The sequence below is a fragment of the Phascolarctos cinereus genome, unplaced genomic scaffold, assembly GCF_003287225.1.
Source record: "Phascolarctos cinereus isolate Bilbo 61053 unplaced genomic scaffold, phaCin_HiC Scaffold_5;HRSCAF=322, whole genome shotgun sequence".
Taxonomy (NCBI): domain Eukaryota; kingdom Metazoa; phylum Chordata; class Mammalia; order Diprotodontia; family Phascolarctidae; genus Phascolarctos; species Phascolarctos cinereus.
Genome location: NW_027555958.1, coordinates 229,592,233 through 229,605,698, shown reverse-complemented (window position 1 = coordinate 229,605,698; position 13,466 = coordinate 229,592,233). Strand labels below are relative to the sequence as shown.

At 41.1% G+C, this 13,466-nt stretch overlaps 1 protein-coding gene across 4 annotated transcripts in view; it reads left to right on the top strand.

The window, feature by feature from the left end:
* The window catches only part of POLH (DNA polymerase eta), a 39,976-nt gene extending 30,588 nt beyond the window's left edge, over nucleotides 1-9,388 (top strand). For 3 of the 4 annotated variants that reach the window (XM_020976785.2, XM_020976786.2, XM_078155339.1), the window contains 2 exons: nucleotides 1,973-2,142; nucleotides 7,071-9,388. In XM_020976785.2, coding sequence (XP_020832444.1) covers nucleotides 1,973-2,142; nucleotides 7,071-7,947 — 1,047 coding nt within the window. In that variant the 3' untranslated portion in view covers nucleotides 7,948-9,388. Of the gene's footprint in view, nucleotides 1-1,972; nucleotides 2,143-2,837; nucleotides 3,043-7,070 lie in introns of those variants that run through there. The other variant, XM_078155340.1, reaches the window with a different exon arrangement.
* The last annotated feature ends 4,078 nt before the right edge of the window (nucleotides 9,389-13,466 follow it).

The window sequence follows — 13,466 nt, the reverse complement described above, 5'->3', positions numbered from 1 at the left end:
CTTCATCTGTAAAATGAGAAGACTGAACTAGTGATCTCTTAATTCTATATAAGATTCTATATATATATATATATTCTATCTCTTAATTCTATATAAAGATTTGAACATTTCATTTTTCTCAAAAAATATGGGTTAACCTACAGGGTACCCCAGAATACTTTCTGATATGACTCCACCTTAATCCTATCTTTTAATTTGGGATTTGAGTGCATATATTAAAGGGGCTCAGCTGTTGTGTTTGATACTGAGAAAAAAAAAAAGATTTTTGCTTGGATCGTTCTGACTTTGGCCACTAGGTGACACTCTTTTCTCACGTTGCAGAATGCTGTATGGTGGCAGAGGACTAGGGTTGGGGATTGGCCTGTAATTTCATTGGTATAGGGAACTTGGGGATTTAGAGAACTTCCTTTGTCCATGCAAGTAGTCACTTTCTCTGCAGTTTGTGATCTTAAGAGTTGCCTATAGTACTCACATGTTAAATGACTTTCATGCCGCAAATTCATGTATTCTTAAGCCTCTAGTAGTGCTTAAAGACAGATTCCCTCAATTAAAATCCTTTCTGGAGAAGATAAATTTCTTCCCAGAAAGGTCTACTTCAGGACTGAGCCCTAAAAAAGTTTTCCAAAATTTTCTCAGTTATTTTTAATGTTTTCAAGTGTACTTTCTTTCTCCCATGTCATCACCTTCCTTATAACTCTAGCTTTTGATTGTTTCCTTTCTTTCAACACATGGCCACTACTTCTTCTTCCTCTCTCTTTTGTTTTTAATTCCTTAACAATATCCTTCAATCAGTTTATAGTATCTTTTAAAGTTGGCTTTGTGGGTCCCTATTTGAACTGTGGGGCAGCTATGTGGCCCAGTGGATAGAGTGCCAGGCCTAGAGTCATGAAGATTCCTCTTCCCGAGTTCAAATGTGGCCTCAGACAATTATTAGCTGTGTGACCCTGGGTGAGTCACTTAACCCTGTTTGCCCCAGTTTCCTCATCTGAATGAACTGGAGAAGGAAATGACAAACCACTCCAGTATCTTTGCCAGGAAAACCTCAAAAGGAGTCATGAAAGGCCAGATGTGACTCAAAGAGCCAAATAAACAACAACAATTTGAACTCGGGCTCACCCTTATATATCTTGCCACAATATTTTGATACATTAGGCTAGAACATTTTGCCCTTTTTTCTTCCTCTTGAAAAATATACTGCAGTATTATGAGCATCAGCAATGTTCAGATGCTTAGGATTTAAGGATTAAGGAAGGCTCCCTTTTTAGTTTTTCTTTGTTCACTTCTTAGATTATACAATAAACAGATTTTTCTAAATTGTACCTCCCACAGATGTTACACAGGTAGGAGCCCGTAATGACATGTCCTCACTTAGTATAGGGGCAGCCCATAGAGAGAATGAGTTTCATTATGGAGCCAATCCATACTACTAGTTGCGTTTTGATTGGATATGTCTTTCAGACAGACCCTTACACAAACATGTAGACTGCTTGTCATTTCCTGAGTACACCTCGCATATTTCTGCTCTGTGCCTTCACTCCTGCCAGTGTCTTTGCCTTGAATACTCTCCCCTGTATCTCTATCAAAGTCCTCATTATCCTTAGACACAGTTCAGATGCTACCTCTTTCTCAATAGCACTTGGTTTGCACTATAATATGTACCTCTGGACACTATTGCCTTTTATTACTATTTTCTTTTATGTACTAGGTTATAAATTCCTTGAGGGCAAAACGTGTGTCTTATTTATCTTTGTATTCTGTAGTGCCTGGCCCAGTGCCATGTATATACTAAACACTCAGTAAATAGCTTGTTTCCAGACTCCTTCCCCATATATTTGGCTTTTAGTCCTTGAACAGTTCTTTCCCCCAAAACCAACCTGTTATTTTGGCTTTCCTGACATCTCCTGTGCAATACGTGATATCCAGATGTGTATCACAATTTCACTTTTGGCTCCCTCTTCTCTTCTACCCACAGAATGACAGAGTGGCCACACAGCTGGCAGTTACCATCCGGGTACAAGGAGACAAACGTCTTAGCAGCCTGCGCCGCTGCTGTGCCCTGGCCTGCTATGATGCCCGCAGGATGAGCAGTGATGCATTTGCTCTTATCAGAAACTGTAATGCTGCTGGAATCAAAGCTGAATGGTGAGTTCATTTCTCTTTATTAAGAAGATAGATCCCTGAGAGTACAAGAGCTCACCACTGGGGTGGGCTGCAGTATTTAATGGTAAATGAATATGCCTCAGCCTAGCAACATCCACATCCTGGAGGAGAATGGTCATGCACTCTGGGAGGAATGTACAGCTGCCACCCCAGAAGCTAAACTGTCCAACTGCAGCTTTCCCCTCTTTCATCCTGAATGTTTACGTTCTCATGATTTCGGTAAGAGATTGAGAATATAACATAGCTGTTATAGGCCTATTGCAGACAGATAATTGCCCACGTGGACTGTGTCACCTAGGGAGGAGTCATTTAGGGAAAAACACTGAGAACTTTCTTCCCAGCTATCTAATTAACATAACTTTAAAGTATCTGCTTCTATTCTCAAAGGTGTCTCTAATTGTATCTGTCAGTAAACTGGGTCCACATTCCTGTTTAGCCTCAAGCTCAAAACAATCTATCAAGCACAAGCATTTACTAAGTAGCTACTATGTGCCAGATCCTGTGCTAGGTTGAAGATGCAGAGACAAAGGATGAAATAACCACATTCTAATGGGAGAGACAACAAGCCCATAATGGCAAAAAATAGGTGAATAAACACAGGATAGTCTGGGGAGGGGGAGCATTAGCAGGTAAGGAAATCAAGAAAATCTCATGGAAGATGGTGCTTGAATTCTTAGGTGGAGATTGTTGTTGTTTGCCCTTGGTTCTAGAAGAGGACCAGGACAGCAGAGAGGTGATGCCATGCATGACATGCAAGTGGATTGGATTTAAAGTGAGGCAGGGCTGTGTAAAGTCAGCAGCCTCACTGTCTTCTCCAGAGCCATCTGGGTCCAGTGGCAAGATGAAGATCTGGAGATGACCCTCAGGGTTTCTGGCCAAAATGGTAACAATTTCTATTTATATTCATTCAGGCCCAAACACTGACCACTAAGTGGAGCTGAGGTAAAGAGCAAGTGCATTTCAGGCTTGGGGGAAAGCTCAACTTGTGGGCACAGAGACCTAGATGGAATGGCCTGTGGGAGGCACGGAAAGAAGGCTTGTTTGGAAGGGACACAGGATGTGGGGGAGGGAGTAATAGCCAAGGAGACTGTGAAGATAGGTTGATCTTGTAGGGCTTTAAATACTAAACAAGAGGAGTTTATATTTTATTCTACAGGGAATAGGAAGCTGATGGAGTTGAGTAGAGGGGTGATATGGTCAGAACTGCACTTAAGGAAAATTACTTTGGCAGCAGTGTGAAAGGTGGATTGGGGTAGTGAGAGATCTGAGGTAGAGAGACCAATCAGGAGACTCTTGCAATAATTTATATAAGAAGTAATAAAGGCCTGAACTCAGGAAAAAGCTAAGGGCCAAATGGGATTAGATTTGAGAGATGTGATGGAGGTAGAAATAGTGAGATGTGGTAACTAATTGGATATGTTGGGTGAGGGAGAGTGAGGAGTCCAGGAGAATACCCTGGTTATGGATCTGAATGATTAATTTCTTTCATGGAAATAAGTTTGGAAGCCAGGAGGGTTTTAGAGGAAGATAATGAGGTGAGGTTTGGATGTATTATATTTAATTTGAGATGTCTCTAGGACATCCAGTTTGAAATGTCTAATAGGCAACTGGTGATTTTGGACTCAGGGTCATGGGAGAGTGTGTGTGTGTGTGTGTGTGTGTGTGTGTGTGTGTGTGTGTGTGTGTGTGTGTGTGTGTGTGTGTGTGTAAGAGTTTTAGAATCCCCTGTATGACTGTGAGTCATTTGCATACAGATGATACTTAAACCCATGTGAGTTGATGAGGTTACCAAGAGAGAAAGTGAAGAGGAACCTTGGGAAATACCTACAGTTAGGAGAATGACCCTGAAATTGGTTTACTGCGACTACCATATTCTGGAGTGAGTGGAAAATGTTGATTCCATGTGCTTTGAAGGACTAGAGGTTGCTGAGTGATGGAGGTAAAGGAAAAGTCTGAAAGTAACAATGGGGACAGTAAGGAGTATTCTGACCCCCTTTTCCAAAATTAGGACCAATGGATCAGGGTGTGAAAAGGTACATCCAGTACTAGAGAGGATAACCAGGGATACCATCCTCCTGTCAGGGTGAAGCCAGGCCTTAGTGAGGGCTAGTAATGTTCTCAGATTGAATTCTGTTTCTTATTGATGAACTTCAGATAGTCATGAAACATGAGTACTAAAAAGAGAGACTTGTTTTGGATTGTAATGATGTAATGATATAGATAGCATTACATCCAGATTCTGACCCTAGCAGTAGTTTGGATTTTCTAAGAGTGGAGTCTGATAACCATATTTAACCCTGCCTGATGAATTGAATCAAATGCTCTAAAATTATACTAAGATTCTGATTATCAGGAAGATCAAATCACGTATTATTTTGCATACTTATATAATAATTACCACTTCGTCATTGGCTTTTATGTATATCCAATTATAAAAAAATAAAATTAAAATGTCAAGTAGCTAATTAGTTTGCATACATACATTTCTTGTTATGCTACTGTTAGAATCATCAATGACCTTTTTTTTACATTTTTTTTCTTTTTTTAGGCAGTTGGGGTTAAGTGACTTGCCCAGGGTCACGCAGATAGTGTGTCAAGTGTTTGGTCTGAGGCCAGATTTGAACTCAGGTCCTCCTGACTTCAAGGCTGGTGCTCTATCCACTGTGCCACCTAGCTGCCCCCCATCAATGACCTTTTAATAATACTCCAAAGACCTATACCCAGATTATGTCCTGAGTAGCCTATTTAGTTGAGCTAGGCCATAGGTGGGAAAGGGTGGACAATCCACCTAATTCCCAGCAAATACTGCCTATGATACAGCAAGTGGTTCCTCATCCTGAGCTTCAGAAGAGAGACATCACAGTGAGGAGACCCTGAACGTATTAGACTTCACCACGTAGGCAATCAGAGGACCTTGTGGTTGCCTATCTAACAGCAGGCTAAAGGGCCACCAAAGGGAGAAAGTACAACCCTCTAAATATTGGCACTCTAGGATAAAGCCTAGGACTCTCTCCCTTAGTTGTGGCTCTGCATCTCAAAGGTATCCTGGCATATGGGATACCTGGATTCTAATCCCACCTCAGCCACTTGTAGGCCATATGACCTTGATCAAGGCACATCTCTTCTCAGATCCTCAGTTTCCTCATTTGTAAAATAAAGGGGTTGGACTAGTTGATTCCTAGTATCTCATCTATCTCTAAATACAGATGTTATGGTGGGCTGTGTGTAAAGTGTGCTTAAGTAGATCTGTAATATCATCTGTTCCACTACTCTGTGGGTGTAGACTGCTGTGCATCCATGCCTTTTCATCCTGGGTGATTCTTGTCTTATGTTTTTCCACAAATCCTCCATAAGGGGATCTACCTACTCACTATTCTGGAGGCCTTCCTCTCTAAGGCTGGGAAGAGTATATATGAAAGGGAAAGTTCTTGCCCTTTTCTCCGAATTTTCTGTTAGCTATTGGATGCTCTGCAGTGTTTTTGTGTGTTGAGATGTTCAAATCCCAAATAACAACAATAATACCTGATAATTTGTATTATACTTTTCATACAAAGCCTTATTCTAGAGCTTAAAATTACTTGCAAGGGTAACACATTATAATCACACTTATAATAGTATTAATTTTTAAGTTAATCTGTTTTTAATAACAATAACCCACATTCATATATGACTTTAATATCTACAAAGCACTTTACTCATGACAACCCTTTAAGTCAGATACTGCAAGCATATTATCCCCACTTTACAGGTAAAGAAACTGAGTCTCAGAGAATTTTTCTATAGCCACAGTTTTAGTAAGTGTCAGAACTGGGATTCACACCCAGGTTTTCGACCCCATCCAGGAGAGTTTAATTACTGAAGTGCCAAAATTACTTGATTATAAAGCTGTCCCATAGCATGACACCTGACCAGAAGCTCTAGTATATTAATACTCTGAAAAGGTTTTTTTGGACTAGACATGTGATTTTATTGGTGGTGAGGAGCCTCCTCTACCAATGCACATCAGCACCTCCTCTGTATCTTATCATCTTAGCATTGTTATAGTCTTACTGTTGTCTCAACCTGTGAAATGATAACTGCCTTGTCTAAGGTCATACTGCCAATATGGGGAAGAGGTGGGATGGAGACCAATTCTTTATCTATTATCTATAAGAGAGTTCTCTCACTTGAAAAGTAGCAAGTCAAGGGGCAGCTAGGTGGCGCAGTGGATAGAGCACCGGCCCTGAAGTCAGGAGGACCTGAGTTCAAATGCGACCTGTGACCAAAACACTTGACACTAGCTGTGTGACCCTGGGCAAGTCACTTAACTCCAACTGTGAAAGAGAGAAAGAAAGAAAGGAAGGAAGGAAGGAAGACAGGCAGAAAGAAAGACAGACAGAAAGAAAAAACAAGACAGCTCTCATTCCCCCTCTGGAAGTTAGCTCTTTTGAAAATATTTGATTAAAGCAGGAAAAAGAACTTCCAGTGAGACTTATTGGATACTGTAATGGGAAGCTAAGCAGTGGTGTAAAGTTGCCTTCTTTCATAGTTCATGTTCTACAAAGAATAGGGAGTCTCTCAGGTCTGGGTCAAGAGGTGTTCTGCATAAAAGTAGGGGATAGATGAGACGATTTCTCCAGGTTTCTTTTTGACCTAGAATTTAGCTAGTTCTTTTTGGTTGTCTTGGCTAGCAGGCCCTGCCCCAAATGCTGACCAGTCCAGCTCCATGCTGTGGACTGTAGCTCTAAGTAACAAAATAAAAATATACAATGCTATTTGTGTAATGATGTATTAGCTGTGTTGTCAGTGAGTGATATTTCTTTCCTCCATCATCCCAACTATATGGGATTTGAATATAGTCCTCACTTATCTAAGCCCTGAAACCTAGACTTGTTGATAATCTTTCTGCTCCTTTTTTCCTCTCTGCACAGGTCTCCTCCCCTCACCATGCTCTTCCTTTGTGCCACGAAGTTCTCTTCTTCTGCTCCACCATCTTGCACAGATATCACCAGCTTTATGAGCAGTAACACGTCTCTTCAGAAGTCAGATGTTGCCGGTTCAAATGTTAAAACTGTGGAAAGTGGCCCCAAAGTGGTAGCTACTAAGAGATCCACCGGTTCTCTGGAGCTGCTTTTCCAAAAAGCTGCAGAGAAGCAGAAAGCCAAAGAGGCTTCCATGCCACCTTCTGCTACTACTCAGGTCCCTGCATCCAGTTCACCACTGAAATCCTCTTTACAATTTTGTTGCAACAATACAACTGAAATAGAACCTTTCTTTAAACGAAAAGATAGGGAGGCCCAAACACATCCACATCTTCACAACCGCTTTTCTGCTCCTCTCCCTTCACAAAATTCATTGCCCATGGCTAGAAACATCACCAGGAACCAGTTTTCTCCAGAAGAGCCAGATCACCATGAAGTCCTAGAACCTAAACCTTCCGCAGCTCCTCTAGGAGAAATGGCTTTGGCCCAGAGTGGGCCAAGTAGACTTGGTTCTTCTCCGGACAGTACTGACAAGGTAGCTACTAGTGTCCCAGCTTTTCCAGATGCTGAGGACCAGCTGTGCTGTGAAAAATGTGGCTCTTTGATATTAGTGTGGGAAATGCCTGAACACATGGACTATCACTTTGCAATGGAACTGCAAAGCTCATTCTTGGGGTCCTGTTCTTCCAAGTCTCCTGTTGTCCCTGCTACCTCCCCTTCTCAGGCCAAGAGAAGTCCCAAGAGCCCCTTGCCTTCAAGTGCCAAGCGCCTTAGGCCTGAGGGCACCCGAACGTTGGAATCATTTTTTAAGCCATTAACACGATAGCTCTGGCTTAGGGCTTACTTGCCCAGGATTTATCATTTTTATCTGAAATCCTAGAAACAGAAATATGTGTGGCATTTTAAGGGAAATCCATGATAAACTTTTCTAGCACAGACAAAAAATTATCTTCACAACCCCACATAATGGGTGATCCTTGAAAGATGCTGTTTTTCTAATTGTAGACCCTAGTGCAAAGCCTTAAAATCTAAAGTTCTTGATGCTTATTACAATGCTCTGTGCCCAGTTGGGTGTTTGATAAATACAGGTATGCCTTAGTAAGGTGGCCCCAACCTGTGTTTCATAGTAATGCTATTACCAAACACCACAGTAATGAATTAAATTTGTGAAAGCTTACTATAGTGTAGTTTGACTGATTTCCTATTTATAACCCTTTTTTATGTGACTAAAATTGCCCCTTGAAAGGTTGTTTTGTAGAACCAATCAATGGCATTAGGCAGGGTATTTCTGTGGTAACCAGACCAGTTAATGACAAGTAAGGATTTAATGACAAGTGATTCTTCTTGATAGCCTCCAATTTTAGGGCTTTTTCCTTTTTATTCTGAAGTATAGTGGATTTAATGGAACAAAATTCTAGCTGTCAGAGAATGAATTTTAAGGTATTATGCTACAGTCTCTGCAGAGGAAGTCTGGGACATGGCTTCACTCTAGATAGAGAAGCTAATCCATGTGACACAGAGGATTCCAAAGGCCAAGTCTATAAAGGGCAGTTGTGTTTTTTTTCCCCCTCAAATACCAAAAAAGGACTAGATGTGAAAGGAAGGAGGCAGGATACAATGGGAAGAGTAGTGGATTTAGAGCTTAAAGCTTTGGATCCAGACCCTGTTCCTCCACTTACTAGTTGTGTGACGTTGGGCAAATCATTTAACCTCTCTGGGCCTCAGATTCTTCATCTGTAAAATTAAGGGATTGGACTAGATGGCTTCGAGGTCCCTTGGAGTATTCATTAGAAATTCTTATCCTGCCATCGCCAGCACTTCCCAAATTAGGGCGATTAATAAGAAATTGCTTCTCTAATTGACCCATTCACATGTAGGATACTAACATGCCCTTCCTTTGTGTCTCTGCTTAAGCAATTTCTTCTGCTTACAGTGTTCTTCCTTCCCCAACTCTGATCAAAATTCTGCCCATTTTGCTCTTATTAATAATTTCACTAGCTTTATAAATCAGTTTGCGTAATTATGTATAATAATGTTTCCTGGAGTCTTGCATATGTATGTAGCACAGTGGTCTTTTAAAAAGATTCTGTTATTTGTAATGGATTAAAACAGTCCTCTTGACTCAAATTATCATCTGTCTAATGCCAGTGGCTTACCTGTGACTGGAAGGCTAGGAAATACTAAGCTTTGCTATTCATTCTTTGAAGTGAAAAAAACGAGACATGTTTCTTAAATAAAGTGTATAAAAGTTTCCCCCCAAAATTCTACCTATCCTTCAAGACCTGGATCATTCAGTCTTCCATGAAATTCTTTATAATTGATGCTGCTTGAATTGAATCTCCCTTGGGGGAAATCTCTTTTTCTTAATTGCACTTAAAACTCCTTCAGTGGTTCTTACTATACCCATACTGCATTGCATTATAGTTATTTGTGTGTATATCTTATCTCTTGTATTAATCCCTTTTATAGGACATCTTTGTATCCCCTAGCACCTACTAGGTATCTTGCATTTAGTAGGTGTTTAATAAGTATTTAATAAGTAAGGATTAAAGTGATTGGACCTGACAACTGTCAGGAGTTATAGATGAGATATAGTTAGTTAATCTGAGTATTTTGTTGAATATCTGCAATTTCATCAAGTTTTCAAATAACACAAAGCTGGGAGAGATAGCTAGTTCAGCAGATGATTGAATTAAGATCCAAACAGATCTCGACAGGCTAGTATTGGACTGAATCTAATAAAATAAAAATTGAGAACTTGGAAATGATATACAGGCAATGGGGTATAGAAATCTATCCTGCCCTACAGGAAAATAGATGGGGAACGAGATAAGAGAAGTGGGGAGGGGAGGGTGAGGGATGTGATAGAAGGGAGGGCAGATTGGGGAAAGGAGTATTCAGAATGCACACTGTCTTGGGGAAGGGGGAAGGAAGAGATGGAGAGAAAATTTGGAACTCAAAATCTTGTGGAACTGAATGCTGAAAACTAAAAATAAAAAAATTAATGTAAAAAAAAGATAAAAATTAAGAGAGATAAATGTAACATCTTGGGTTTAAAAAAAATCAATTCTCCAAGCACAGGGTGGGGAAGGTTTGATTAGTAATATGTCTGAAAAAGAGCTGAGGGACTACAAGCTTAATGAGTTGTCAGGAAGGAAATATGATTAAGTGTGTGCCTACTATGTGCCAGGTACTATGCTAAGTGCTGTACAAATATTTAATCCTCACAACCACCCTTGGAGCAGGTCCGTTTATTATCATCACCATTTTATAGTAAAGGAAACTAGGGCAGAAAGAGGTTAATTGACTTGATCAGGTACACACAGCTAACATCTGAGGCTAGATTTGAACTCAAGTTGTCCTGATTCCAGCGGCCCAGTGCTCTATGCACTGTGCCACCTAGCTATTTCTGTTAGTATGATGTGGCAGCCTAAAAGGCTGATGGGATCTTGGGCTACACTGAGCAGTAAGAGTTTCTTAGCTGTACTCTGCCCTGGTTAGACCAGTCTGGAACACTGTGTTCAGTTTGGGACACTACAGTTTAAAGACACTGATAAGTTGCAGACTGTCCAGGAGAAGAAAACCAGGATGGTGAGTTCATGTCCATGAGGATACTGAAAGACCTGGGGATATTTGGAGAAGACCCAAGGAGGGCATGACAGTTTTCAATTGTCTGAAGAGCTGTCAAATGGATGGAAAACAGAAAGTTGTTTGGACCCAGAGGGCAGAACCAGGAACAATGAGTGGAAATTTCAGAAAGGGAAATTTAGGCTTTATGTTAGAAAAAACTTCCTTAAAATTAGAGCTGGCTACTAAAAGTGGAATAGCCTAAATCAGCAGGTGATGGACTCTTCCTCCTCGGAGCTCTTCATACAAAGACTGAATGACCTCATTTGAGTAAGTTACAATAAATTATAATGGAAGAGGGTAGCTAGATGGCCCAGTAGAGTGGAAGGGCTGGAGTCAGAAAGACTCATCTTCCTGAGTTCAAATCTAGGCTCAGACACTAGCTGTGTGACCTTGGGCAAGTCACTTAACCCTGTTTGCCTCAGTTTCCTCATCTGTAAAATGACATGGAGAAAGAAATGGCAAATCACTCCAGTATCTCTACAAAGAAAACCCCAAAGGGTCATGAAGAGTCAGACATGACTGAAAAAACGACTGAATAACAAAAGTTAGAATGAGGATTCCTATAAGTTGGCCTAGACAGGGGCTTCCAACTGAAGTTCTGGGATTCACGATTGTAACAGCTCTCAACAATTTAAATTATAGAGGGGTTATGTTTTGTGTCAGTGGAAGGAGTACCATTAGACCAGTGAAATTGCAAATCTTTGAATCACTGGGTACACAGCATCAGGACAGGAAATAATAGGTTGAATAGCACATCACACAATCAGACACAGAATGGACCCATAGGGGTTCACAGATGTAAAAACCAGTTTGCATATTTACTGAGCTTGTTTTTCTGGATATGAATGAGTAAAACACAATCTTAAAGAGAGAAGTCCAGAGAAGTCCTTCTGCCAAAGGATTGACCTATTGGCATTCACCTGTTGGGCTAGACAGTAAGCTATCTAGAGCTGGATCTCTTAGATTGATAATAACACTACAATTTTCTACTCCTGTCAGTGGAACTAATAGAAATAATGTGGAAATCAATTGTGTATGGAAATCTATCTTACCCTACAGAAGGGGATAAGAGATGGGGGGGGGATGATAGAGCAGAGGGCAGACTGGGGGAAGGGGTGATCAGAAGCAAACACTTTTGAGGAGGGACAGGGTCAAAAGAGAATAGAATAAATGGGGGCGGGATAGGATGAAGGGAAATATGGTTAGTTTTTCACAACCTGACTACTATGGAAGTGTTTTGCATGACTACACATGTATAATCTGTATCAACTTGCTTGCCTTCTCAATGAGGGTGGGTGGGGGAGGGAGGAAGGGGAGAAAATTTAGAACCCAAAGTTTTAAAAACAAATGTTAAAAATTGTTTTCACATGTAATTGGGAAATAAGATATACAGGCAATGGGGTATAGAAATCTTATCCTGCCTTACAGGAAAACAGAAGGGGAAGGGGATGAGAGAAGGGAGATAGAAAGGAGGGCAGATTAGGGGAAGAGGTATACAGAATGCATGCTGCCTTGGGGTGGGGAGAGGGACAAGATGGGGAAAAAATTTGGAACTCAAAATCCTGTGGAAGTGAATGTTGAAAACTAAAAATAAACTTAAAAAAAGACATAATATGGAAAAGAATGGAGCAGAAACCAGTTGTTTCTAGGTTTGTGTGCCTAGGTACCTACCATCTGTCACAACTGCAAAGAATTAAGGAGTCTAATGGTGCTAGACATAAAAGAAGGTAGCCTCAAATAAAGAACAATTCTGGCTTTCAGTTTCCCTGTCCGTAGTGTTGGCTGGGAGCCAGGCTAGTCATGGCTAGGGTGGAGGAGATGCGGGGTCGGGGTGGTCAGAGCTTGTTTCCTCTTTCCAGATGCCATCTCCCTACTTCTGGGCTCTCAGGCTGCTCTACCCTCCTCCCAGGAAGTAGCCAACCACAGCCTATATCTTCATACACATAGAGTTAAACCACTAATGTTTTTAAAGCCTAGCTGCCCCTGAGGTGACGGAACAAGTCTCCTCCCTCCCAGCTTGTCTCCTCTCCCCCAGCCCAGAGGCTGAGCAGGGCCCTGCGGCAGGAGGCAGGTTGTATTCATTTTTTATTAGACATTTTATAGGACCTTCTAAAAAAGCTCACAAAGCACTCCGAGTGCTTGGTCATTTACCCTTTGACCCAGGCCTCATTTTTTCATCTATAAAATATAGAAGCTCAGACTTGATCTCAGAAAGAGAAAGATACAGGTGGCAATCAATGCACAGAGAAAGACAAGATAGTCCTCATTCAGCCTCTGCCATAGTAGGATAGAATATAATCCTTCCAGGCTGTCCTTCAACTCCTGAACTTGTACTGGACTCACACACTGACACATTTTGCTTCCACAGGTCATTCTGAACTGATCTGGCACTAGTGAGAAGGGTCAAGACAAATTCTCTTACCCCAATCTCAAAATGTCTCTCTGCCGGCATAGATTTCAGGGGCTGTTTAATGTCTTTGATGTCACTAGAGAGAGAAGAAGCAGCTGTTTTGGAATGCAGAACTGCTGCCTGGTTCAGCTTTCATTTTCTATTCATTTACTACCTCTGCTTCTCTGCAGTTCCAGGGTAACTGAAGTCCTGTGTTACTAGCCCACTTAATTATACTATCTAGGAACACCTGTTAGGCCTGATGGGCAATCCTGTTCCCTTCTACCCTCAGAGGCGATCCACAACCTAATCATCAGCACAGCTCA